Raw genomic sequence first — 23,981 nt, 5'->3', positions numbered from 1 at the left:
AATGCTAGGGTTGTTTCACTCAGTGAGATCAATTCATTTTACCCTGAATCCAACTGTTGGGGGGGGGGGAGGAATAAGGGGCCATCACCATTTACCCGGTGCCTACTATGTGCCGGGTAATACCCTCAGCACATTCATGTAGCCTTTATCTCTTTTCGTGTTCTCAGCAATGCTTATTATCATCGCCTGCATTGCACCTGAGGGGCTGAGGTTCAGAGAGGTTAGGCAACTCACTGCAGGTCCCACAGCCCGTAAGTAGGTAGGCACAAGTAGCTCACACCGGCCCGTCTGTGGTTTCCTGTTAAGTAGAACACGCAATCTTTTTCGTGGAGGTTGTGTTCAGCAGCTCAGCTAATTGACTGCGCGTCCCTTCTGCGGCTAAATTATTTAAGGAGCCTCCTGTACCACGTGTGACCTGGTTCCTTAAGGAGGATGGTTAATGAGAACCGTATGGGCTGGAGACTCTGCGGGGTGATGTATGCACCTCATCTCCTTTCATTATTGCAGGTGTAAGAGGTGGCGTTTTCTCCATCTTACGGATGATGAGCTGTCTGGGGAGGTTAAGAAAGTTGCTAAGATCACCGAGTTCGTGGGGGGCAGAGCCAGGATTGGACTCAGGTCTGACCCCAAGGCCAGAACGAGCTGCCCCCCGACGCCCGGGCCCCACTTGTCAGCTCCCCCGCTCGAGAGCCTCGGAGCGGCTTTAAGATTCATCAAGAGTCTGCGGTGCCCGGGATCGGGCACGTGGACGAGAAAGCGGCGGTGGCCCAGCTTCTCGGTCCTCGCCGCGGGGAGAAGGCTGCGCGGGCAGCGCTCGGCTCGGCGGCGACAGACGGGGTCCCCGGGCGGCGGCGGGCGCGCCACCCCCTCCCCGGGCGGGAGAAGCGCGGGCAGGCGGCCCGGGGTCCCGGCGGCGGCGTGGGGGCGGAAGGTTCGGGTCCGCCCCTCGCACACCGCCGGGCGGAGAGCGGCGAGGGGGCCAGGGGAGCCCTCCCGGAGCACACGACCGACAGCCCGCAACCCCGGCCCCGCGCACCCGGCGGGGCGGCCGCGGCTCGGACCCCGGGGAGCGGCTCCCGCGGCCCCGCCCCCAGAAGTGACGCGGCGGCTACGGCGTCCGGGAGGGGCCCCGAGCCGCCGGGGGGTTCAAGACGGGCGGCGGCCGGGCCGATTGGCGGAGCGGCGGCCAGGAACGCGGAGCGCGCGCCCGCGTTTAGCGGCCCGACGACCGCGTGCGGGGGCGACAGGGCGGGGCGCAGGGCCGCGGCGGGGCGGAGGCGGCGGGAGATGCGGGCGGCTGCGGGCACCCGGCGGGCTGGGCTCGGCCGCCGCCGCCTTCTCCGGCTCCGCCGCGGGGGTCGCCGTGGCTGCCGCGCCGTCCCCGAGGTCCCGGCGTGAGGAGGAGGCGGGCGGAGAGCAGCGTCCAGTTGGAGACGGAGACCCAGAGGGAGCCCCGCGCGCGGCCTCGGTGAGCGGCGCGCCCCGTCGGGGTCTCGCAGACGCCGCCCTTGGCGCACGGAGTGGGGTCGGGGGGCGGCGGGCTCCCCCGGGACCCTCCCCGGCGCCGTCCCTCGGGGTCCCGCCCTGTTCTGCGGCGCGCACAGGTGGACCGCAGCGCCCGCCGCTCCCGTCGCCCCGGATTTGGTGCCGCAGGTCCGGCGGGCGCGAGCGGAGGCGGCTTGTTTGTGTGTGTTGCTGGGGGAGGGGGCGCCGAGCGGGGCGTCCGACCGCGGGGACAGGAAGTCGGAAAATGAAAGTACAGTCGCTTGGCGCTCCCCGGGCCGGGCGGCGCGCGCTGCCTCCGCACTTTGATCTTCTCCGCGGCGCACGGCCACCCGCTTCCTGCGCTCCGCGCGCTCGCGCTCATCCGGTGTCGAGTTTCATTGCTTTTTTCCTACCTCTCGCGCCTGCAAATCGCCGGCCCCTTCACTGTCCGCTTCACGTGGAGCTGGGCCGGTAGCTTCTTAATTCCTAGGAGGATCCGCTGAGTCGTCTTGCAGGGGCGGGATGTTAACTGGCTTGGCTGGGAAGGGAGAGGTGTTGGGGAGGGAGGATGCGCGCACCGTTGGCGCTTCCCCAGCTCGTTGCTGCTTGAAGTTTTAGGGCATTGAAATAATGGCTCGGAGTTGGATTCACCACAGCGGTCCAGCCCATCTCTCGGGTGGTGGGGTCAGCCCTTCCCTCCCCGCTGCTTGCAAAACCTGGAGCTTCAACGTGGAAGACCGGCGGAGGTGTTGGTGTGAAACGTAGTTATGATTCAACCCCTCCCTCCAACTCTCCCCTCTTTGATTTTATTTAAGCATCAAAGTCGCATGAGTGGACTTCATTACACTCCTAGGGAGCTATTGCCTTCCCGTTGTATTGTAACAGCCGTATATTTTCAATGATATTCTCTTAGTGAAGGCTACTGTACAGTTAGACAGCTGGTTACTTTTTGACAACGACGATGTTTTGATTCCAGACAAGTCTTGATGCATTTTGTAAGTCGGTGTTTCATTTGAGCGGCCCGCTGAATTTGGAGACATTTCTTTTTCTGGGTCTTAGCTACTGTTTCTGGGGGAAAAAAAGAAAGAAAAAAAAAGTTGGGCTGCGGGTCACCACAGCAACTGGACTGTGTGTTATAAACATATTTAGGGTGGAAAAGTTTTCATTTAATAGAGACTTCCTTTCCCTAATAGGTTATTTCAGCATGCTCCCTCTTTCATTTTAGCACAGGGATTTGTCTGCTATCTTGGAAGGGTTAAGGTGGAATCAATTGAGTTTTCACCATTCAGCCCCTCAAAAATCAGATTCCTTCATTTGGATCAGGTGTTTCCCTCCCTCATTATACTTATAAAAAAAAAAAACCTTTTAAAACTAATTGTAGGAAACTTGTTATTTTCGTGAAAGGAAAATAAAGGGTTGTTTTTATTTTTTGATAGGTGGCACGAGTAAAAGTATATTTTTTGCCTCTTCATTTCACCTTTGTCATTTAAAAACTGTCTTCTGAAACCTTTTTCCTCTAGTACTCTTTTATGGCTGAGGAAATCATTGAATTTCATACGAATAGCACACCTTTAGGAACGAAAATGAAGAGATTCAACTTAACCTTATACCCAGAGTATAAGTTTTCAGACAAGAAATAACGTGGTATCAAAATTGAATGAATAAAATGTCGCTTTAAAGTGCCCTCTGAAGCTGTCCATTGTATGTCTCTTTTTTTTCCTCCCAAAAAGAAAATTCTCTTCCAGCACTTCAGTGCAAAACCACAATGCCATTTCTCTTATTCTCAACAGCCCTCTATCCCGGAGGCCGTTAAGGGGGTAGCACCAGCGTTTTCCACAGCAGTTAGGTTCTGCCTTAAAATATCCAACAGCTCAATACACTCGCTCCCCTGGTAACCAGCCCCGTGAAAGCGCAGGCACCTTGGACACACCTGTACCTGTGGGAAGCTCCCCTTCGCTCAGACGGCACCTGCGAGCTCTCAGGGGCGCTGCTGATGTGATTCTGACTTTTTGCATGGATAGCTTGGCCGTCATAAATCTGTGGGGCTCAAACATGATCTACATGAGAGGTAGCAAGACTCCAGGATTTGGTTTTGGGACTTTTCCCAAAAACATGGAATTCTAGGCACCGGATGTGTAGTAGTCTTTACTTTCTTCTTCCCCTCCCCTCTTCCCTCCCCCCCCCCCCCCCCCTTCCATCGCCATGATCTTCGAATTCCCACATTCACACCCCTACTATTCTGGATAATGAAGATGCTAATCTGGAATTGGAGAGACTTGAGTTCTTTGGTTTGTCTAAAATTTACTAGGGGGTAGTTTTAACAGGTTTAGAGTAACAAGCAATTGTTTAAATGGGAAACACATGTAAGTTAAAAAGTAACTTGCCATGAACGGGCATCAGGAGGAGGCCTGGCCTCTCTGGTAAACTTGGAGGAATCACAGGGACTCGCCCCTGCCACCCAGTGCTTGATGGATATAATACAAGCCACTCTTTGAACCCAGCTTAAGCGAGGCTTTGGGAAACTGTGGTTTCCAGTGGGCTTGGTTACTTAGCATTAAAGTAGCACTTCGCAGTTGTGGGTTATTTAGTATCTAATATGCAGTATTTCTTTACAACCGACTGGCCAGGTGTGAATGCTTCTGTCCACGAAGGGAGGTGGTTTCCCTGATGAACAGCAGGTGACCTGGGGTGAAAGCGAGTTGGATTCGTGGCCTGAGCTTCTCCGTGAACTCTGGAACTGGGGGAGGCATCTCCCCCTTTCTGTTCTTTGCTGTTTGCACATCTCTGCTTTTGGATGACAGTACCTCTGTATAACCGGCTTTCAACGTGGTAACTCTGATCGTAGTTGGAGAACATTTTGAGTGTCTCAGAAAAGTTATAGAAACCCAAATATTTTCTACTTAAGGTCCTTATCCCTCTGTCCTTTTTGGAAGCATGCATGGGTCACTCCTAAGGATCCCGGCCTCTGTGAGTTATTACTAGAGACCAGGTGCACCAAATTCATGCACTGTGTGGCGGGGGGTGGGGGTGGAGGGCGCGGTGTCCCCTGAGCCCAGATTGCGAGAGGGTGCAGGCCAGGCCAAGGGACCCCACTGTTGCACATTCGGGGCTGGAGAGGGACACAGGAGGTTGGCCAGCCAGGGAGGGACCATGGGAGGGCTCCAGGGCCTGTCTGGCCCGTCTCCCTCAGTCCCAATCAGCCGGACCTCGGCAGCAAGCTAACCTACCAGTCGAAGCGTCTGCCCCCTGGTGGTCAGTGCACATCATAGCAACTGGTTGACTGCCTCCTGGTGGTTAGTGCATGTCATAGTGACTGTTCGGCTGGTCGACTCTCTGCCCCCTGGTGGTCAGTGCACGTCATGGCGAGTGGTTGAGCAGCTTTAGCATATCATTAGCATATTATGCTTTGATTGGTTGAACAGACGACTGGACACTTAGCATATTAGGCTTTTATTATATAGGATTAGATTGAGCTTCTCAGGCCTAACTTTTGTAATGTTTATAGTATTAGTTTATTTTTAACATCTTTGTTGAGATATAATTCACATACCATAAAATTCACCTACTTAAAATATAAAATTAAATGCTTTTAGTTTATTCACAGAGTTGTGTAACCACCACTACAATCTAAGTTAGGAAATTTAAATCACTCCATTAGTAGTCACTCTCCACTCTTCTTCCCGACCATCCTCTATCCCTCAGCAATTGATCTACTTTCTATGTCTAATAGATTTGCCTATTCTGGACATTTTATATAAACGGAATTACACAATACCTGTCCTTTTGTGTCTGGCTTCTTTCATTTAGCATAATGTTTTCAAGGTTCATCCATGTTGTAGCATGTATCAGTACTTCATTCTGTGTTCTGGCAGGATAATATCCTATTGTGTGATTGTATTACATTTTGTTTACACCAGCGGTTCTCAACCTGTGGGTCGTGACCCCTTTGGCGGTCGAACGATCCTTTCACAGGGGTCGCCTAAGACCATCCTGCCTATCAGATATTTACATGACGATTCATAACAGTAGCAACATTACAGTTATGAAGTAGCCACGAAAATAATTTTATGGTTGGGTCACAACATGAGGAACTGTATTTAAAGGGCCAGAAGGCTGAGAACCACTGGTTTATACAATTATCAGTTGATGGACATCTGGGCTGTTTCTGCTTTTTGGATATTATGAGTAATGCTGTTGTCAACATTCCTGTGCAAGTGTCTGTGTAGACATAAATTTCCGTTTTTCTTGGGTCTGGAGCTAAGGGTAGAATTGCTCGGTCCTGAGGTAACTCTGTATGTAGCATTTTAAGAAACCATCAAAACTGTCTTCCCTGTGACTATACCATTTTACATTCCTGCCTGTAATGTATGAGGGTTTCGCTTTCTCCACATCCTCGCTAACACTTGTTACTGTCTGTTTAATTACAGCTTTCCTACTAAGTGTGAAGTGGTATCTAAGATGGTTTTCATTTTTATTCCCCTAATAACTAATGATGTTGAGCATCTTTTCATGTGCATATTGGTCATTTGTATATCTTTGCGGAAATGTCTTTTCAAATCCTTTGACTATTTTTCTGTTTTTTTTTTCTTTAATTGTAAGAGTTCTTTATAATTTTTTTATATAGGTCCCTATGATTTGAAAGTATTTTTCCCATTCTACAGATTGTCTTCTTGATGATATTGTTTGTAGCACAGAAGTTTCATTTTTATTATTATAACTTTAAATAATTCTTTATTGTTGAAAGTATTACATATGTCTCCTTTTTTCTCCCATTGACCCCCCTCCAGCCCACCCCAGGCCCTCACCGCCCCATACCTGCATGGCCTCATCTGTGTCCATGGGCCATGGTTGATTACCTCCCACTTACCACCCTCCCCCACCTTCCCTCTGAGATTCCGCGCTCTGTTCCATGCTTCCTTGTCCCTGCATCCACTCCGTTCATCAGTTTATTTTGTTATTTAGATCCCACATATGAGTGCGATCATGTGATACTTGTCTTTCTGTCACTGACTCAGTTCACTTAGCATGATACGCTTCAGGTCCCTCCATGCTGTCTCCAAGGGTAAGAGAGTCTTTACTGTGCAGCACAGAAGTTTTAGGTTTTGAGTTTTCTGTAGTATTTTATTGGCTTGATTGAATTGTTTTCAAGTCCTATCCTGATTCATTGAGATCTCATTTCTAGATTTAAAAAAAGGAAGTTTTGTTTTTGTCTTGGTATAGTTCAGTCATAGGCTTCTTAGATGTGCTTATATGTATTTGGCCAGAGTTTTCGCCCTAAAGAATTCTTCCTGTTCAACAAGGTGTTTTGAAGTTTTATGAGAAAAATGACTTGGTGCAAGCGTTTCCTTGCTGCTCCATTGCCTAAACCAGTGGTTCTCGCCTGGATGACTGTACTCCAGGAGAGCATTTGGCAGTGTCTGCGGGCATCTTTGATTGTCCCAGTTGGGCGGGAGGTGCTGCAAGGCACCTGGTGGGCAGAGGACAGGGATGCTGTTAAACAGTGCACAGAACAGCTTCCAGGAACAAAGAATTATCTGGCCCAAATGTCAGTAGTTGGGAAACTCTGGCTTAACGAGGGAGGTCCCAAAATTTGGGATTTTGAAGGATTTTTCAGCTCATGTCTTGATAATCGGATTGCCCCGGCCAGTGTGGCTGGGTTGGTTGGGCGTGGTACCCTTGCAGGGAAAGGTTGCTGTTTGATTCCCGATCAGGGCACGTGCCTGGGGGTTGTGGGTTCGATCCCCAGTAGGGGGCGTCCAGAGGCAGCCAATTGATGTTTCTCTCTCACGTGGATGTTTTTGTCTCTCCCTCTCCCTTCCTCTCTCTCTAGAAATCAACAAACGATTCTTAAATAAATAAATAAATAAATAAATGGCAGACCTGTGCGGAGGAAATCCCTGTGGACAGATAGATGGTGACAGAATTTGCAGGTTAAATCAGGGAGCATTTTGCCCAATTTTCAGTGCTGCCAGTTTATATGTAAATTATAGTTACGATAACGGAAACGATTTGGAGGAGAAATACCAGTGGAACAGAAGTAGATTATTCTATACCCCCGGGCCACACTGAGACACACACATACACATCCTGGCAAATAAATCAACTGGGCTGATTAAGATAGATGCCGAAATGGTGGTCTCCTCAGAGAATGCAGCCACGCGCTTGTAAGAGAAATTTAATAACGGTGATTCTCTGATTGGCAGGCATCAGGCTGCTCCTATAATTCATGGAACTGGCTTTGTCTCCCAAGCAAGACTTCCCTTCAGCAGCGTGGCATGACAGCGTTTAGACTGGATGCGACTGCCGAGGTTTAAGTGTCCGCTCCCATCATTCGCTTATGTGACCTTTATTGATTAAGGTATTACATATGTGTCCTTTTCCCCCCCAACCCCCCACTCATGCCCTCAACCCCTGGTGTCTGCATCCATTGGTTAGGCCTATATGCATGCATACAAGTCCTTTGGTTGATCTCTCCCCCTTAACCCCACCCTCCCCTACTTTCCCTCTGAGATTGACCATCTGATCGATGCTTCTCTGTCTCTGGATCTGTTTTTGTTCATCAGTTTATGTTGTTCAGTATATTCCATAAATGAGTGAGATCATGTGATAGTTATCTTTCTCAGACTGGCTTATTTCGTTTAACACAATGCTCTCCAGGTCCATCCATGCTGTTGCAAATGGTAGGAGTTCCTTCCTTTTTACCACAGCATAGTACAGTGGGGCCTTGACTTACGAGTTTAATTCGTTCTGAGACCGAGCTCGTTAAGGGGCTCGTTAACTCAGATTACTCTATCAACTCAGTGCAAAAAATCTGCCGGGAGACAGCTGGCATCTCAAAAAACTTGTTAGTTGGGACACTCATAAGTCAAGGCCCCACTGTATTCCATTGTGTAGATGTACCACAGTTTTTAAAAAAAATATATTTTACTGATTTTTTACAGAGAGGAAGGGAGAGGGATAGAGAGTTAGAAACATCCATGAGAGAGAAACATCGATCAGCTGCCTCCTACACACCTTCTACTGGAGATGTGCCCGCAACCAAGGTACATGCCTTTGACCGGAATCGAACCTGGGACCTTTCAGTCCGCAGGCCGACGCTCTATCCACTGAGCCAAACCAGTTAGGGCTGTACCACAGTTTTTTAATCCACTCGTCTGCTGATGGGCACTTAGGCTGTTTCTAAATCTTAGCTATGGTAAAATGTGCTGCTATGAACATAGGGGTGCATATATCCTTTCTGACTGGTGTTTCTAGTTTCTTGGGATATATTCCTAGAAGTGGGATCACTGGGTCAAATGGGAGTTCCATTTTTAGTTTTGTGAGGAAACTCCATACTGTCTTCCATAGTGGCTGCACCAGTCTGCATTCCCACCAGCAGTGCAGAGTGTTCCTTTTTCTCCGCATCCTCGCCAGCACTTGTCGTTTGTTGATTTGTTGATGATAGCCAGTCTGACAGGTGTGAGATGGTACCTCATTGTCGTTTTGATTTGCATCTCTCGGATGATTAGTGACTTTGAGCATGTTTTCATATGTCTCTTGGCTTTCTGAATGTCCTCTTTTGAAAACTATCTATTTAGGTCCATTGCCCATTTTTTGATTGGGTTGTTTATCTTCCTTTTGTTAAGTTGTATGAGTTCCCTGTAAATGTTGGAGATTAAACCCTTATCAGAGATAACATTGGCAAATATGTTCTCCCATGCAGTGGGCTTTCTTGTTGTTTGGTTGATGGTTTCTTTTGCTGTGCAGAAGCTTTTCATTTTGATGTAGTCCCATTGGTTTATTTTCTCTTCAGTTCCCATCACCCTAGGAGCTATACCGGTGAAGATACTGCTTTGGCATATGTCGGGGATTTTGCTGCCTGTGGATTTCTCTAAGACTTTTATAGTTTCCCATCTTACTTTTAAGTCCTTTATCCATTTTGAGTTTATTTTTGTGTATGGTGTAAGTTGGTGGTCTTGTTTCACTTTTTTGCATGTACCTGACCAATTTTCCCAACACCATTTATTAAAGAGACTGTCTTAACTCCATTGTAAACTCTTGCCTCCTTTGTCAAATATTAATTGAGCATAGTGGTTTGGGTCGATTTCTGGGTTCTCTATTCTTTTTATTTATTTATGTATTTTATTCATTTTTCACAGAGAGGAAGGGAGAGGGATAGAGAGTTAGAAACATTAACGAGAGAGAAACATCCATCAGCTGCCTCCTACACACCCTCCACCTGGGATGTGCCCGCAACCAAGGTACATGCCCTTGGCCGGAATCGAACCTGGGACCTTTCAGTCTGCAGGCCGACGCTCTATCCACTGAGCCAAACCGGTTAGGGCTGGGTTCTCTGTTCTATTCCATTGGTCTGTATGTCTGTTCTTGTGCCAGTAGCAGGCAGTTTTGAGAGCGGTGGCTTTGTAATACAGCTTGAGACCTGGTATTGAGATCCCTCGTACTTTGTTCTTTTTTCTCAGGATCGCTGCAGCTATTTATGAACCAGTTTTTTCATAAATAAAATAAGGCTGCAATCGTGTCCGTTGTGGGGATGGAAAGAAGTAATATATCGGGGGCACGTGAAACGGTGCCTGGCACACGGTGCTGTGGGAGCGTCAGCCGTTAATGTGCCTGTGTCTCCCCCTTCTGCCTCCTCCAGCTCATGGCTATGGACAGTGCTATCACCCTGTGGCAGTTCCTCCTCCAGCTCCTGCAGGAGCCGCAGAACAAGCACATGATCTGCTGGACCTCGGACAACGGGGAGTTCAAGCTTCTGCAGGCGGAAGAGGTGGCCCGGCTCTGGGGGATTCGCAAGAACAAGCCTAACATGAACTACGACAAGCTCAGCCGGGCCCTCAGATACTATTATGTAAAGGTAATACCCGTCCGCCCGAGAACAAGAAGCGTTCCTTCTCTTCTGTTCAGGTTATAGGCACTAAGATGCTGATTTATTTATTTAATTTTAAAAATCTCTATATATAAAAGCCTAAGCGACTGTTACGACGGGGTGACCGGTTGCTATGACACACATTGACCACCAGGGGGCAGATGCTCAGTGCAGGAGCTGCCCCCAGTCAGCTGGGCCCTCGGGCTGGGACGGGGAACCGGGGGTGGGTGGCGGCAGATGTGGGTGGCAAGGGAAGGATGGGGTGGGGGGAGGGGGAACCATGCAGTGGCGGTGTGTGGGTGGCGAGGGAAGGAGGGGGCGGGGAGGCAGGGAACCTGATGGGCCCTGATGGCCGGCCAGGCCTAGGGACCCCACCAGTGCATGAATTTCATCCACCGGGCCTCTAGCTGAGATATAATTGAAATATGTTAGTTTCAGGTTTACAACATAATGGTTTGATACTTGTTTCCATTGCGAAATGATCACTGTCCTGGTTTATTTTAATCCCATTTATTTTATAGCTTGAGCAGTTTGGAATTAGGACGGAGGCTGGAAATGTTCCAGTTGCTTTCTGCAAACTGTTACTCAGTGCCCCACCCCCACGGCACCTGTCTTCTTCCAAACAATTGTCTTTAAAGGAAGAGTAAGGATAGGGTTGAAACAAGGAAAAGGAAGTCTCAGATTCTTGAGGACAAATATTATTGTGTATATCATGATTTACTTTTAAAATTGCCATAGATACTTGTTTCTTAGCTCTGCTTAGTTTTTACTTTTCAATTTAATCCAGAGAACACAATTAACGCATGCCTGTTTACCCACAGAATTGATTTCTTAGTTAAAATTTTTAGATTTCTCATTTTGAATACACTTTGGGCCCTGCAGTAACATAAATGGCTCAAATGGATAGAACTGGAATGAGAAGCTGAGATCTTAATTTCTTTCACCTTCAAGTGGTTGGTCTTAATCAGCGTTGCTGTCTGAGACACGCGTAAAAGCAACAACTGGGATTTTTGAAGGAAGTGGGAACCTTAGTAGAAGTGATGTTTTCAATTCCTTTTTGCTTACTCAGCATGTGGATGGCTTGTACCTTTGGACTTATTTTAGATTGTGCGTAGGTCAGCGATTTTTGACGATACAGATAATTGGTTGAGAGTGTTAAGCAAGCAGAATCTTTCAGCTTTTACGTAACGTATCAGTTCAGTTGTTAATACGACATGTAAATGCTCTTAACTTATGCCCCACAACAGCAGGCACTGTTCTGAGTATGACTGGATGACTTAAGGTGATGTTAGATCAGTGGTCGGCAAACTCATTAGTCCACAGAGCCAAGTATCAACAGTGCAACGATTGAAATTTCTTTTGAGAGCCAGATTTTTTAAACTTAAACTATATAGGTAGGTACATTGTTATTAACTTAATTAGGGTACTCCTCAGGCTTAGGAAGAGCCACACTCAAGGGGCCAAAGAGCCGCCTGTGGCTCGCGAGCCGCAGTTTGCCGACCACGGTGTTAGATGAGTTGGAAGCCTGAAGTAAGCTGCTGTCACACGGGACACCGTGAGGCCAGATTTTTCAGGAGCTCCGCGAGGTGAGACCATGAGAAAACATAAGAACGCTTGTTTTATTTGCCTACAGAACATCATAAAAAAAGTGAACGGTCAGAAGTTTGTGTACAAGTTCGTCTCTTACCCGGAGATTCTGAGCATGGATCCGATGAAGGTGGGCAGGGTTGAGGGAGACTGTGAGGCCCTGAGCGGCGGTGAGGGCGGCGGCGGCTCCCGGGACGTGGAGAGCGGAGGGAAGGAGCGGCCCCCGCAGCCCGGTGCCAAGGCCTCGAGCCGCAACGACTACATACACTCCGGCTTGTACTCTTCGTTCACCCTCAACTCCCTGAACTCCTCCAAGGGGAAGCTCCCCAAGTCCATAAAGATTGAGAATCCGGCGGAGAGACTGGCAGAGAAGAAACCGCAGGAGCCGGCACCATCCGTCATTAAGTTTGTAACCACGCCTTCCAGAAAGCCTCCGGTGGAACCCGGGGCTGCCGCCGTTCCAACCGGCGCCAGTATTTCCCCGTCTTCGGAAGACACTCTCCAAGCGCTGGGGACGCTGGCTTCCCCCAAGCTGCCTTCCCTGGAAGCCCCGGCCTCGGCCTGCAGTGTCGCCGCCGCGTTTCCCAGCACCCCGGTCCCGTCCCCTTCCTTCCAGGAGCCTCCCAGGACACCCTCCCCGCCGCTCAGCCCCAACCCGGACATCGACACGGACATCGACTCCGTGGGGCTGCCAGAGAGCTTGGCGCTGGAGCCCAAGGACCAGGACTCGGCCTTGCCGGGGAAGGACAAAGCCAGCGGCTCGTCCAGATCCAAGAAGCCCAAGGGGTTGGAGCTGGCCCCCATCCTCCTCATCACGGGCAGCGACCCCAGCCCCCTGGGGATCCTGAGCCCCTCGCTCCCCACAGCGTCTCTCACGCCAGCACTGTTCTCACAGGTAGCTAGCGCTTTCTTTCTCTCACCGTTGTTTGCATGTACTCGCCTTCCCGAACAAATCCAGATTTATAACCTCGAGTGTTCATTCTGCTGCTTAGGTTTTTAAATGACCCCATGAAAGTAACCCCCAGTCCCTTAGCTCAGTTAGGATTGCCAACACAGAAGGTTTGGAGCACTGTGTTAAATAATTCATGGTTCTACAAGTAAAGAAATATTTTGGTTTTCCACTTCCTTCTATAGAAAATAAGCATTCTCTCCCCCCTCCCCTCTCTCTCGTATATAAATCTTATTAAAAACAAACAAACAGGGATAATCTCAACTTGCTTAAGTGTAACATTTAAATGGATGGCTCACTCACAGACCTCCTCATTATTGAGGAAAAACTCGGTGTGTGACTCAGTGACCTGTTCTTTTTCCATCCCTGAATTCAGATCGGTTTTCCTGTTTGAGAAAGACCCTACAGAAGATAGGTTAGAAAATATTTTGACCTTTATCTTTCTTAAGTTGTAAAAAGTAATTTCGGAGTGTTTCCTCGTGATGGAATTTCAGACTCGGAGAGATTTATGGCGAATAAGACAGTATTTGGGTCCAGGGCTATTGCGGTATTAGTACCAGGATGGAGCAGAACCCCGACGTGCCCCTCAGCGAACGCTGTGCTTTGTGTGTTGCAGACGCCCATCCTACTGACCCCCAGCCCCCTGCTCTCCAGCATCCACTTCTGGAGCACCCTGAGCCCCGTCGCTCCCCTCAGCCCGGCCAGACTGCAAGGTGCTAACACGCTTTTCCAGGTAAATGGCGGGAAGCCCGTCTCTCATCAGGGGCCGTGGGAAAGGAAGAGAGAGGTGGACACACAGGACCCCCCTCTCCGGGTGAAGCGTTATAAAACTTCTGTTTAAGAAGTCCTCTTTAGTTTTGGTTTTGAATTTCTAAGTGTTAATTTCCTAGCCAGCAAACAGTTCAGATAAATATTCACAGGAAAGTCTCCTTTTCGTCGTTGACCATTTACATGCACTGGAGTTAGACCAAGAACTGTTCAATGCTGGAGTAGATTTTGAGACCACCCAGTTTTTTTTGTCATTTTTAAACTGTAGAAATCCTCCTTTATTAGGAAAAATATGTATGCACATATATATTCATACAAACACACATATACATATGTGGAGGGGGTTTCTGGACATATGTTTCCCCTTTTAACTGAGGATGAAAGAAATCGAGGAAACTCTTGAGAATAGTATATTAAATACTCCATTTCCCCCTCAGAATATATATTCATCAACATTTTAAATACATGTTTTCAAATGACAGTTGTATTATCTCTTAAGCAGGACCTTAGGAAACGTCTCACAGCTTTTAATGGTTATTTTGCCCAGAACGTCTAGACCTTACAACTGGTAGGCTTTCTTACGGCTGATTCATTTACTATTGGGGGCACTCCCTGGAGGATTGTCTTATGTTTCTGTGATCCAACTCTTCACTAGTTCTTTTTGCAAATGAAATGTTAAAGAAGAAAATAAGTTAAAAAACACTCCTACTTCTGGATTTTTTGACAAAAAGTTCTAAATTATTGAGTAGAAAATGTTGAGAATCTTCCTTGTTTCATTTTTCTTTGCCTCTCGCAAACCGGTGATTGCGTAATAGAGGGATCTGAGACCTTAAGCAAAGTCATGCTCGGGTAGCTTCGGCCTAGAATCTCCCTCTAGAATTGGCCTCAGAACGAATGATGGGGAACCCTTTTCTGCGATGAGCACCCTATAGCTACTTGCACCAGTTATAAATAGAGTTAACCGGTGGGTGTCTCTTTCTGGACTTCTTTTTGACAGTCTGCGATTTGCTTTGCACTTGAATACACTCTGAGGGCACACTGTTACTTACTGACCTTTCTAAAACCTTCATCTGTAGTTAAATGCAATCCTGTGCACCTTAGGATAGGAGGAAAGGTGTAGGTTTGTGCTTTGCATTCCATCAGGGCAAGGTGGAGAGTATCAATATTGAACATTCTTTTTATTTATTTTTAATTTTTATTTCAGAGAGGAAGGGAGAGGGAGAGAGAGAGAGAAACATCAGTGATGAGAGAGAATCATTGATCAGCTGCCTCCTGCACGCGCCACAACCCGGGCCTGTGCCCTGACCGGAACCGAACCGCCACCTCCTGGTTCAAAGGTCGACGCTCAACCACTGAGCCATGCCAGCTGGGCAACATTCTTTAAAGTTTTGTCATGGCATCATATTCTCTCATGATAAACAGTGACTGCCTTTGTCCTGCGAGCCACCGCTGGTGGCTGTCATGTTCTGGCTCAGGAAACATAGAAGGGACAGAAAGTGAACGTTCGGTTGAGTCCAAGGATGTGATGTGTTTTCTTTTCTTTCTCAGTTTCCTTCTGTTCTGAACAGTCATGGGCCGTTCACTCTGTCTGGCCTGGATGGACCTTCCACCCCCGGCCCCTTTTCCCCAGATCTGCAGAAGACATAACTGATGCACTTGCAGAAAGAGAACCAAGGAACAGAGGGACACTCCGCATGACCGCCTTTGAAGTGAGTGACGGATGGTTCCACGTGCTGGTAACAGACTGTCGTGACTTTTGCTGTTCCCATCGAAATGCCTTGTTAGGATTCCCTTCCAGGAAGACTCACGTTGGACTGTGCTTGAAAATGCCTTAATTGGAGTCTGAACTCCACCTCCCTCTTTTTCTTTCTCTTATATTTCTAACAAATACTTGAGCTTTGTGTTAAGGAAATTTTTGGTGGGGTTTAGCAGCTAGCTGTGTTTTGCAAGAGCAGCTAAGAACAAAGTTATTCCTTCTGCCTTATTGGGATCCTTTGGTCAGAAAAAAAAAACTACGCTTTGAGCATATTATTTAAAGAAATACGAGTTAAGTGAAATAGGCCATATCTCTAAGACTAAGTGTGCTTTGTTGGATAACGAGAAGTGAGCTGTGCACAAGCAGGAGAGGAATAAGAGTGATTTCTGTTCGCTCGGAGGAAGACTGGAGCAGTGCTCTGGGGGTGGTTCTATCTATGTTGCTGTGCAGTCTAACCTATGAAAAGCAGCTCTGCAAAGACGCATCCTACTTACATTTGTTTAGGAGGGTCTCTCAGCCATACATATGTGTGATCTTGTCCTGCCTACCGAGCATGGAGCTAGTCCATTTTAACGGAGGGAGATTTTTAAACCTGGGGTGAGAATAGGGGACCCCATCTCTCGCACAGAAAAGCGGGCTGCTCGCTGGGTGTTACAGTTCCACATCCGCGGGTGACAGCGTGGTGAATGACCGCTTCTAGGAGAATAAGCCCGGGCTTTGAAATTGAGAGGCATCCCTGAGTAAAAGATCCAGTTGAAGAACTTGAGACAACGAGTGGCTTTTCCCAGTTAGAGGATGCATCCCGGCATGAGGGACCCTTTCTCTTTCCTGTTCATTGTACCTCATTTTCCACTGTGTGTTGCTCTACTTTCAAATGTAAGGTTGGGAGAGGCCGTGATAGTTTTGAGGATGCAATTAGGAAGATGAAAAGCCTCCAGATCTGTAGGGAGGTAAAGGTGTGCTGATGTCTTTGAATGTTTCTTTTTAAGTTAGGGAGGAGCAGAATTCCTTTGGGAATTCTCCTGCATAGGAATTAGATGGTTCCTATTAGTAGTGGAAATGTGGGCCCTACAGTACCCACCAGTCTCTGCAGTACCAAATTTATAAAATACTACTTTATGGTAATCAATACCAGCTTTGTTGATCCCCCAAACTGAATCGATACCAACGTCTCAGTGGAATCTTTTGAAAATCTTGGCTTTAAAGTCCAGGATTAGATGGTATAGGCGGCCACCCCCTCCGTCCCCCCCCCACCCACCCACTCTGTCCATTAAACTATTCTTTTAACCCTAGAAACAGTTCCTATAGTTCAATCGCAGGAACTAAATGGAATGAGGGAATAAGGAATTGAGGGCTCAAAGGGACCCTGATCCAAAGCAGCACCTTCCAGGTGTGCAGTCTGTAAGTGCGTTTCCACCCAGGGAGGAGCAGCGCTCGTGTAAGACGGCTGAGCTAGTGCAGTGGTAGCGGAGGGAGTGTTCAGGGAGCTGCCTTTGCAATCGGAGCGTTGGAGACCCGTGCCGGCTTCCTCGGTGGTCTCAGCCGAAAGGCCTGTTCCTGAGACGTGCAATAGCAGCGTGGAGAGGTCGTGCTGTTCAGTAGCGATGCAGACAGACTTCCCGGACTCCCCCCCATGTTGAATGGTTTAGTCCGCATGCCTGGTTGAAAGTGGCCCTCTCAGCAGCACTTTGGAATAGTTTCATTAGGTTGCTTAAGATTTTGTACACTAAATAAGTAAATATTGATGGGTTGACTGAATTAGATATTTAAAATTGTGAAAGCACAAAAAATACCTTTTGGAATTAAAGGAGAAAAGCCATTGGTTTGTTTTCCCAGATGCTCTCATTCATAATTAACTGTTTCGGCACAGGGGTGCCTGGGAAGCGAGGATTGGAACTGAGTCAGAGCAACTTCCTAGGAACGAGTGTTGGTGGAGCCTCGGTCCGTACACCTGCCCCGAGGCCTCTGGCCGGTGTGGGCCTCTGGGAGGCTGATGGTGACCCGCTTCCTCTCTGAGATCAGTTAATCTGGGGAAGCTTTTGTGTGTGTGTGTCCTTTTTTAAATGAAAGTTTACAGCCTTAGCTCAAGTGTCTGAGACGGACCGTTCTGTTTGTAAACTACCTCCTCCCTGGAGAAGTCTCAGATCCATATTTTTTTGGACATCCACGGAGTCCTTAGCATCCACGGGTGACATACCACTTCGGACCAGTACGCTGGAGAGACTTCCGTTTGGTAGCCGTCGCTGGATCCATCGCCAGCCACTCAGCCAGGGTGAATGTTGGTGGGCGAAGGCAGCCTAAGTTGGGACCGGGGAGCAGGTTGCAGGAGTCTTTGAGACATCTGCTGCGATTACCTTAGCTCTCCGTCTGCTCTGGTCCATATCTACTCAGTTGTTTGCTGGAAACTGTTTAACTGCCAGGCTCTCTGGAGGGGAAAAGAAGCCCTGACGTGTAGCATTTGCTGATTGCCATGTGAGACTTCCTCCCCACAGGGCTGATTTTAGCTACCACCTTGGAGCTGAGAGGGGACGCGCAGAGCCGCACCCTCAGCCTGCAGCCCGCTGCCTTCATTCCGCCCTGGGGTGGTGGATTTTCACATAGTTTCTAAAACATTCTTTTTTTCATATGCTGATTTTTAAAAATACAAAATTAAAACCACATGTCTGACTTCAGTAATCTTTTTTATGGTTTGTCACTGCTTTTGTGATGTTAGATTCCTCATGGAATATTTTGTGTGTTCAAACAAAGGTGGAAACTGCCATTGATTTTTTAAAAAAATTTATACATAATGAGAATCCAGAAACCCTCTAAAGGTCAACCTTCAGCTTCTTAGAGTTAAAATATAGGCTGAATTTTTCTTCTTATTTTTATGGTTAAAAAATAAGTTTAATTCTTTTTCTTTAAATTTTGATGGGAAAAGTAAGCTCATGAGCCTATACTACATAGTAAAAGGGTCTGAATATATATACACACACACACACACACACACACATATTTTAATTGATTTCTGAGAGGGAGGGAGAGGGAGAGAGAGATAGAAACATCAGTGATGAGAGAGAATGATTGATCGGCTGCCTCCTGCACGCCTCCCACTGGGGATCGAGCCTGCAACCCAGGCATGTGCCCTTGACTGGAATTGAACCCTGGACCCTTCACTCTGCAGGCCGAAACTCTATCCACCGAGCCAAACCAGCTAGGGCTGGATTTTTTTTTTAACTGGAAGAATTTCTTAAAGATTTATGTACTATGTTAGAGATTTTAAAAAAAGGCAGAACTATTTATCTGATACAGTTTCTAGCTTCTCCATATTATGTGTCACTTAAGCTGTCTGTTGCTAGGATTACTTCAGCTCCCTTCACATCTGTCAGTGTGTCATGTCATCTAGTGACGTTGTTCCATCCTGACCTCAGAATTTGTGTTATGTTTCTAAAGTTCTAAAAGGCAGTTCTCTGTGTTTGTAGTGAATTTTAAGCACCTTAGAGACACTCATTGGCATTTCAGCAAAGCCGTCTCCAACTTTTTTGACCAGACACCTTGATCAGGAAAAGTTTTTGAACACAAATTCCCTCTTGCAGATTCGTACCTGTTAAGTTATATACCGCTATACTGAAGTAATATGTACATAAGACATACACAAAAATAGAAATAGGGTGGCATAAAAAGAAAGTCTTGAGGCCCTGGCTGGGTGGCTCAGTTGGTTGGAACTTCGTTCCGCACACCAAAAGATGGCAGGTTCCATTCCCTGTCAGGGCCCATACTTAGGTTGTGGGTTCGATCTCTGGTTGGGCTGAGTACAGAGGCAACCAATTGATGTTTCTCTCACATCGATGTTTCTCTTTCTCTCCCCCTTCCTCTCTCTAAAGGAAAAAAAAGTAAGTCTTGAGTAGAAGTTCTGTTTCTTGCTGCACCGGTGGCTTGTCTGGCCACACGCACTCTAAAGACCACTGACTCAGGATATTGCTTCTCAGTGTAATCTTGAAAAAACCAACCAACCATGGATGCTTTTGTTGGATGTATAGAGAAATCCTTTACATGTCTGATCTGATTTTCATGTAAAATCTCTCGTGGAGATTTGGAATTTTTCAGGAGAGCTTGTCATCAACTTTCTGAAATTTCATATTCATCCTTTTTCGTAAGTCACCAAGTAACCCATTACCAAATGGTTCCCAGAGCTTCATGAGAATTGTTTTGGGCAGGCTGTTGCCTCTTTTTCCTTCATAGTAGGTGTAACTCTGTAATGTGCTTTTATTTTACTATTCTGCTCACAAACTTCTCTGGCCTTATTAGTATTATATTTTACCAATAAATTCAGAATTAAGTTGCTTTATGTTAAAATACATAGTAACCTCCATTTTACTGCTGCATTAGTATGTTTTTCTTTTCTTTTTCTTTGTAACATTTCAGCATCTGAAGAAATACTTTTCTTGATGGGTCTGTTCTGTGTGTCACTTCATTTATTTTACTTATCCATGCCAGAAAGCTAGGCCTGTGCTGAGGCACCGTTCTTAGGTGTGTAAACAGGTGTGGAGACAAAGCAGGTACTCTGACCAGAAAATGGGTTCTATGGAAAGTATTTGGTTAGTTACCTTCTCGATTTGGAGCAAATAAATGCTTTGTTACTGTTTTTAATGCTGCAGGCATAGCCTGCAACAAGGTGCTCTGTTATTCCTCTTAGGTCAGAATTCTGCTTTCCGAAGTCAATGTTTTAATCTTAGGATCTGGAAATCTTGTGGGTGGTAGTGTATTAAGCAAGAAAAGAAGGCGGTTTGATTTCATTTCTCATACTTGGCGGAACCTGTGATATATAAAAATCAAGTTTTGACCTGTCAGCAGAGCAGATCTGAAAGGTGAGTTGTTTATGTAGTATAAATATTCCACTTGAAGCTGCCAGGTTCTTCAAGCTATTTTTCGGGGGGGGGGGGGGGGGGGCGGAAATCGATTGCCATAGATTGGCAGCCTGTCAGAATAGAGCAGTTTCTCGGTGCAGCCGTTCATGCTTCGCCATTATGAAAGCTGGAATCCAGAGTGGTCTGTGGACAGGGAAATGTTGGCTTTAAGCTTTCTTTAGAAACCAGAAAACTCAAGTTGTCGTTAACATCATTTAAAATGAAACCTTTAACAAGAAAATTCATGAGGGATACAATCAAACATAGTAAATCGCTTGAACGTTAGTCTTTTGAGTATAATATAGATCAGGAAGTTTTATGAGGTTTAAAATTTTATTTTTAAATATTTAATTAAGATACTAGAGTATTTCTTCCCAAGCATTCTGATTTATTGGCTGAGTGTGTGTATGTGTGTGTGTGTGTGTGTGTGTGTGTGTGTGTGAGTGAGTGTGAGATATATTGACTGTGTGTGTGAGAATCTGTTTTTCAGAGGAACCATTTATTATTCATCCTCTAGGATGGCTCCTGGGCTATTTTATACTAAAAATTGGTGCACTTTGCAGTTGCCACTTTTTAAAAATCAATGCTTTGCACATTTCAGTTTTTTAAAATGCGTAGGCTCATAGGCCTTAAAGACTAATTGCTTGCCAATATTTTAGAGCTACAGCGCCGTATGTGACATATGTTAAAGTCATCTTAATCTGTTCTCTTAATTTCATGTATTATTGAGCAAATAAGGATGTCCTTTCTTAAAATTTCTACATTTACTTTTGCTTTTGTGTAAAACCCTTATTACATTGGGTTCTAAGTTTCTCAGAGGAGAGGATTATGCTATATTTCTGAAGTACCGATTCGCCCATGGATTGATATAGTAGTGGAGGAATTCTGACATTGTATTTAGCTTCATTTAACCTCTTAAACTGTACGTCATAAGTATTAGAAACCTCAGAGTAACTAGGGCTGAATGTTCTCAGCTTTGCCTTGTTTTCCATCTCATATGGGCCCATGCTGGTTCTTGTCCCCTCTGAGGATTATGAGCTGGGCTAGGACAGGCCTGGGGTCTTCTGGACGGGGGTGGGGGTGTCCTGTGGCTGCACCAGAGTTCTAGCCAATGCCATCATTACAGTGTGCTGGAGTTCAGGGGTGGGATTGCCAAATATTGGTATCGGTTCATGTGGCACTTTTTTGGGGCACCATTATTAGCACTGTTTTGTTTTTAATAACTGGAAGCACTTAATGATTATTTTGTTAGTCTAATTCCAAGTTATGGATGTTAAGAGTCAGGGAATTAAAGTTTATTTCTCATTTATGTTTTCTGGAACTTAAGACTGTTTGGAGAGGGGGTGAATGGATTACCATTCTTCTAGGCTCTGTAGGCGTGCTCTCTGGCCTAGGACGTTTTAAATAACTTACAAGCTTTTAATATTCTGCTTGGTAGAAATGTATGGCTTTTGATGATTTGCAATTGGTAGATTATACTCAACTTTGTAAACTATTCGGTTTTAAGTTTCTTTTCTGTTTAATCATGGTTGTTTACTGTCTGTTATGTAGGGGATGCAGTTCCGTTTAAGACATTTCATATTTTTTGTTTTTGAGGGCTGTAGTACCAGTGGCCTTTGTATGTATATTATATTCATTGCTTATGTGGTGAAGTAGCATATTTGATGAACGTCCCTGCTCCGTATCAGTGAAACTAAGATGCAGATAGAAATCAATACAATTAATGTTTTATTGCTTAAGGCCTGTTTATTCCGTTTGGCCATTCAGTTGTCTCTAATTATAGTCATATCTGTTTCTTCACTTTTGTCTTCTGGCAGTTTCGTTTATCTTTGTGGGTAGGGAAGGTTATATATGAAACTCAATCCAGTCATTTTGCTACCGGTTAGCTTTGGTTTGAGGCAATAAAATGTTACTAAAATTAGTTTTTTAAAATTATGCCCTTTAGTCACCCAGTAATCAAGTTGGCTAAAAATAAAGTGTTTAACTTTGTATTTTGAAGAACAATTTTTAAATGAGCTCTACTGGATCTTCAGTGTTGCCATCACTTGAGAATTAAATGGTGTTAAATAATAAACTTTTAACTTCCATTCACCCAATCCGTAATTCAGAAGAAAAACCTGTTATGGCATTAACACAGAAGAGGTGTGTTTTTCTATGTCAGTGTCTTAGTTTTAGGGCGCGTGGTAATATCCTGTCAGGGTGCTTTCCTTAAACCTGGATCAACTCAACTGAACAGCCGTTACTTCATTCGTTACTTACCCCCTCGTTCATTTTCTTGAAATCTGTCCCTCATAATACCCAGCATCCACCGCTCTTGTATAAATAGAATACTTATCTATAAAGTGCAAGTGTCATTAGGAACTTGTTTTAATTTCGGTGTAATTTATATTAGGGAGACTTTCAAAGTATTAAATCTTCTTTTTCCTTAAAAAAAAAAAAGGGCAATTAAAATGATGGCAACTGCTAACATTTACTAAAATCATTAGTTTTGATGTGAGTGAGAGAAACTGCCCTCTCCCCAGCCAACCTGTGGGAAACAAAGGATGTTGTTTTAAGTCTTGAGTTGTATTTGTTTACAACGGAGAAACAGGACCCCAAGTTCAGGTGGGTGAGGGGGAGGATGCGCCAGCACTTTGAATCCACTGCTTTTCAAAGAAAAAAGGTGTGGTTATACCCAGTGGGTCTTCAGACATTGCTCTGAATAACTAGTCAGATTATTTTTTTCTATCACTTCAAGTTCTATGCAAAAATGTTGTTAAATTCTGTAATGATGATAAGCATTTTATTAGAAAGATGACATTAAAAAACTTTTATATAGGGACAGGCATTTGCTTTGTATAATGAAATGGCTAACTGGCTTTAAGCACTGTATCAAATTTACTAAAGTCCAAAATTATATAGATATGTTAATAGATACATGTGCAACTAGATATGGACAACTGTATTTTTTTAAGTAAATATTTTTAACAAAATGGCTTTCTGAATTGATTATTCATTTCCCTCCTCTCACATCTATGTCCTAGACACCATCTCCTATGCCGTTTATTGCAATTGTAACCTTGCCTGTGTCCACGAGTTTATTCTTGCCCCTCACCTGCTCACAACTCTCCTAATAACTCACATAACTAAAAAACAAAAAAAACACCTATACTCCTAACACGGCTTCTATGATCTGGCCCTCGCTTCCACTCTCACTTCCTGCCCCTCGTCTCCTCCCTCGTGCATGGAGCACACGGCCTCTCGCCAGCCCTCACCGTACAAGCACTTGCAGCCTCAGGCCCTGGCACTTGTGTGTCCCCTGCCTGGTGCAGTCTCTCCCGGCTACTTGGATGTCTTGCTCCTGTCCATCACTCAGGTTTCTGCACAAACAGCACCTCCTTAGAAAGGCCTTCCAGACCATCGCGTGACATTCCTTCTCCCACCCCTTTCCCTACTTTGCTCTTCTCTGTGGCCCTCCGTTATCACGCATCCTGTGGCACCTTATCTCTGTTCACCATCTCTATGTCTTCAGCTGCAGCGTAACCTCTGGGAGGCAGGGACTGGCATCTCATTTTCTGCTCTATCTTTGCACATAGATCAGTGCCTTGAGCATAGTAGGGGCTCAACAAATCCTTCTGAATGAATAAGTGAATTCTCTCCAGCACCTGTCACGATACCTCCCGTTAGTGAACCTGGCGCACTGAT

General features: G+C 46.0%; 1 protein-coding gene across 2 annotated transcripts; it reads left to right on the top strand.

Moving 5' to 3' along the window:
• The first annotated feature begins 1,326 nt into the window (after window positions 1–1,326).
• On the top strand, window positions 1,327–20,846 carry ELK4 (ETS transcription factor ELK4). 2 transcript variants are annotated; one of them, XM_059673584.1, is made up of 5 exons: window positions 1,327–1,468; window positions 10,124–10,339; window positions 11,985–12,833; window positions 13,504–13,620; window positions 15,204–20,846. In XM_059673584.1, the coding sequence occupies exons 2-5, from the start codon at window positions 10,127–10,129 to the stop codon at window positions 15,300–15,302; spliced, it is 1,278 nt and encodes a 425-aa protein (XP_059529567.1). In that variant the 5' UTR covers window positions 1,327–1,468; window positions 10,124–10,126; the 3' UTR covers window positions 15,303–20,846. The 2 variants fall into 2 exon arrangements, with proteins under 2 accessions (XP_059529567.1, XP_059529568.1); XM_059673585.1 differs by lacking the exons at window positions 13,504–13,620; window positions 15,204–20,846 and adding an exon at window positions 13,382–13,456.
• Window positions 20,847–23,981: the final 3,135 nt, after the last annotated feature.

Source organism: Myotis daubentonii, chromosome 18, assembly GCF_963259705.1.
Source record: "Myotis daubentonii chromosome 18, mMyoDau2.1, whole genome shotgun sequence".
In the NCBI taxonomy this organism is placed as follows: Eukaryota; Metazoa; Chordata; class Mammalia; order Chiroptera; family Vespertilionidae; genus Myotis; species Myotis daubentonii.
This window is presented reverse-complemented; position numbering and strand designations above follow the sequence as displayed.